This window comes from Stegostoma tigrinum, chromosome 8 (genome assembly GCF_030684315.1).
Source record: "Stegostoma tigrinum isolate sSteTig4 chromosome 8, sSteTig4.hap1, whole genome shotgun sequence".
In the NCBI taxonomy this organism is placed as follows: Eukaryota; Metazoa; Chordata; class Chondrichthyes; order Orectolobiformes; family Stegostomatidae; genus Stegostoma; species Stegostoma tigrinum.
The window spans coordinates 8875530-8878874 of NC_081361.1; the positions used below are offsets into that span (position 1 = coordinate 8875530).

The 3345-nt window shown below is 51.7% G+C and overlaps 1 protein-coding gene across 1 annotated transcript; it reads left to right on the forward strand.

The window, feature by feature from the left end:
* The first annotated feature begins 903 nt into the window (after positions 1–903).
* On the forward strand, positions 904–2575 carry LOC125456418 (immediate early response gene 5 protein). The gene has a single exon (XM_048539499.2). The coding sequence runs from the start codon at positions 1107–1109 to the stop codon at positions 1917–1919; it is 813 nt and encodes a 270-aa protein (XP_048395456.2). The 5' UTR covers positions 904–1106; the 3' UTR covers positions 1920–2575.
* The last annotated feature ends 770 nt before the right edge of the window (positions 2576–3345 follow it).

Here is a 3345-nt window from a genome sequence, read left to right on the forward strand (position 1 = left end):
TTGAAATGGGCCCCCAGCAATCAAGGAGTTGGTGGGTGACCCCAACAAAGAATGAAAAATGAAAGAAGACAAAGAAAAAAAGTGTTAAAAATAAAACAAAGAACTATGGATCGTGAAAAGCTGAAACAGAAACAGAAATTGGTGGAGAAAGCCAACAGGTCTGGTAGAATCTATGGAGAGAAAACAGAGTGAATGTTTTGAGCCCAATTGTGAAGAACGATCCAAAAAAAACAGAACTGTAAATGCTAGAAATCTGAAACAGAAGCAGAAATAGATGGAGAAGCTCAGCAGGCCTAGCAGCATTGGTGCAGAGAGAAACAGCTAACCTTGTGGGTCCAGTGACTTTCATTAGGGCTAAGAACAAGGGTTGCTGGACTCTAAACATTATAAAAACCAAAAAAACTGCAGATGCTGTAAGCCAGAAACAAAAAATACCCCAGAAATTGCTGGAAAAACTCAGCAGGCCTGGCAGCACCTGTGGAGAGAAACCAGTGTTAAATGTTTCAGGTCCAGTGAACCTTCCTCAGAACTCTAAACATTATGTCTCTTTCTCGCTCCATGGATGCTACCAAAGCTGCGAGATTCCTCAGCAGTTTCTGCTGTTGTGAGGTGGGAGAAGTAAAAGATTTTGATGTGGTAGCGTGTTATTTTAAGGTGTCCACCCGATAATCGCTTTAAGAAAGGTTGGGGGTGGATGTGGAGGAGAAGAGGCGGATACGGCTTTAAGAGTGTCCAGTTGCAGGGTGAGGTATATGGCAAAGGTGGGCTTTGATTTAAATAAAGCTGCGGGCTGTTCGGTCTCCGATTGGTCGAACGCAGTGGGCGGAGAGGCGGGGTGGAACGCCCGCGTCGGCGTGGATTGGCTGGGACCACGTGGGCGGGGGATTATAAATAGCGCGACACATTCAAAACGGTTACAATTCTCCGGAGCAGCGGCGAGAACGGTTTGGGACTGGGTAGCGCCCACAGGGCGGGACCCCACTTCCCGGGTATTCATCCTCTTTCGTGGGACTAAATCCAGCCGTCGGCGGCTATTTATTTATTTGTTTGTTTACTTGGGGCGGAGGGTGTCGCTTCTCCTAAGCGCCCTCGCCACCCTGGAAGCCATGGAGTTCAAGGTGGAGGCGCACCGCATCATGACCATCTCCCTGGGCAAGATCTACTCGTCCCGGGTGCAGAGGGGCGGCATCAAGCTGCATAAGAACCTGCTGGTGTCCCTGGTGCTGAGGAGCGCCCGTGAGGTCTACCTGAGCGAACAAGAGGAGCTCTACCTGCAGCAGCAACAGCCGCCCGAGGAGCTGCAAACCCCGCAGAGTTGGGCTTCCAGGAGGAGACTCTGCGACTCGTCCGCCCGCGGGCAGCCTCCCCACGGCTGGGCCGAGGGGCCAAGTAGCGAGCCCGAGCCTCGGCTGCCCGCTTGGACTGATGGCGACCGAGCCGAGGACAGAGTGCAACCTCCCGGCTGGCTTGACTCTCGGTCGCCCAAGACCGAGCCCTTCGAGGGCCGGCCTGTAGTGAACAGGGCTCCTTGCCAGGGGCCGGAAGCGGGTAGCGGCAACACTGGCGAACAGGGGGCCGGCTGCCCGTCCCGGACGGTCGGCGAGCCGGCACCGAGTTGCCCGTGCGCCCGCAAGAGGAGGAGTGCCGGGCCCGGGGCGACCGAACCCGCTAGCCCGCTGAAAAGGGCCAGGACTGAACAGGAGCTGGCGGTGTCCCCTAAGGCCGCCCGCGTCCCCCTTCAACAAGAGGAAGAGGAGATGGAGACTTCCCCTAACGTCTCTAGTCTCATCACCGTCTTCGGGTCTAGTTTCTCCGGGCTCCTGACCAAGGAAAGCAGTGAGGGGGAGAGTGGCCAGGTCTGCTGTGATCAAGTACTGGGCAGTATGGGTTCTTGGAGCAGGGCGATTGTCGCCTTTTGAGAAACACCTCGACTCCCTTCTCTTCTGACTGAGACCAGGACTGGCTTCAATTGGTTCTCATTTCCTCCTTTTTGGAGGGAGGGAATTGGCTGGGTTTGAAATGTTCGTTTTCCCCCAGTAGGAGCGCCTCTACAACCACGTGGAGAGCAGCCTCCCTCCTCCTCCACCCACAGTGAGGAAGTGTAGAGGGCTAGGCGTGTACTGAGCTGCTGGGCTTGTTGGGAGGGGTTACACTTTCCATTTGACTGTGGTGGAGGGCTGTCTTACCGCCAGACCCACCTACCCACCCCCTTCCCGTTTTTAATAGTTTAATTTTCGGTTTAAAACGTGTCATTTCCCCCTCAGCCCGATCCAAGATTCATTGGAAGGCAGCAAGACTTGTGAATTGTTTGTATACAGTTTCATGTCTCCAATGCCTTTTTATATAAAACTCAAAATGTTGCTGAGGTCGATATCGAATTACTACTTCCTTTTCTCCTCTCCTTCCCTCGCGCGCGCCCCCCCCCCCCTCCGTTGCCTCCCACGTAACTGATTTGGGCACGTTTCTGTACTTAAAAGTTGTCTTTGTTCTATAAAGACTTTGGAAAATGTGTTGGATTATTCACTATTTTTTAGCTGTAGTACTATGTTTATATGAATGGTGTAACTTACACGAATTAAAGGTTATTTAACTTAATCCTGGCGTTTGGCTCGTTCCTTTGTTGCTCAGTGGTGTGGGAGGGGTCCTGCATGGGTTAACTACCCACTTTCCTACGGTCCCTCCTGGAGAGGGCTGCTCCCTTGTCTATTGTTCGGTGTGGTGGTTATTTGGTTGGGGGGCGGCGGAGACAGCGGGCGGGTTGGGGAGAGAAGCAGACGGGTGTTGGACTAGCTTTAAACACACTGCTGCTTTTGTCAGCTCTGAAGTAGGCTAAAGTTCACAGATGGCAACCGCACAGGCAACTCTAAACCCAGCTTTCAGCCGTGTAGTTTAAGCGGATTTTTTCCACTTAAAAGACATGCTCAGCATTTAAAAATGCATAGGCTGGGTTTAAGGTATATCTTAAACCCAGCCTATCATCTCACTGGTGCTTTGAGTTGTTTGCCTGAATTGTCCCTTGGGCACTTTGACTCTGGAATGTTGGCACTCTTTTTTTTTGGAGTAGGAAGCATTGTCTCACTAGGTGGTGGCTTTTAAATTAAATTTGGTCCCAGTTTCTCCTATTAGAGTTGTGGAGTATGAATTCTGCTGCCTCCCCAAACCAGGAAGGGGCACCCTTTGGTATTAATCAGCTTGTGTCCTGACTTGCTTTGTGTTGACATATCTAAAGAGTTTAGATGGCTACTTGATTTCTGGAGGTGCTGTTGCCTCTTCTGACTTGCTCATCTGGCCTTCCCTGTCCTGGCTGGGGAAGGGTAGCAATTTGGCCATAGAGATCTTTAGTGT

Excerpts from the sequence above, each read along its gene's own strand:
- LOC125456418 (XM_048539499.2), top strand. The coding sequence starts at position 1,107 with ATGGAGTTCAAGGTGGAGGCGCACCGCATCATGACCATCTCCCTGGGC.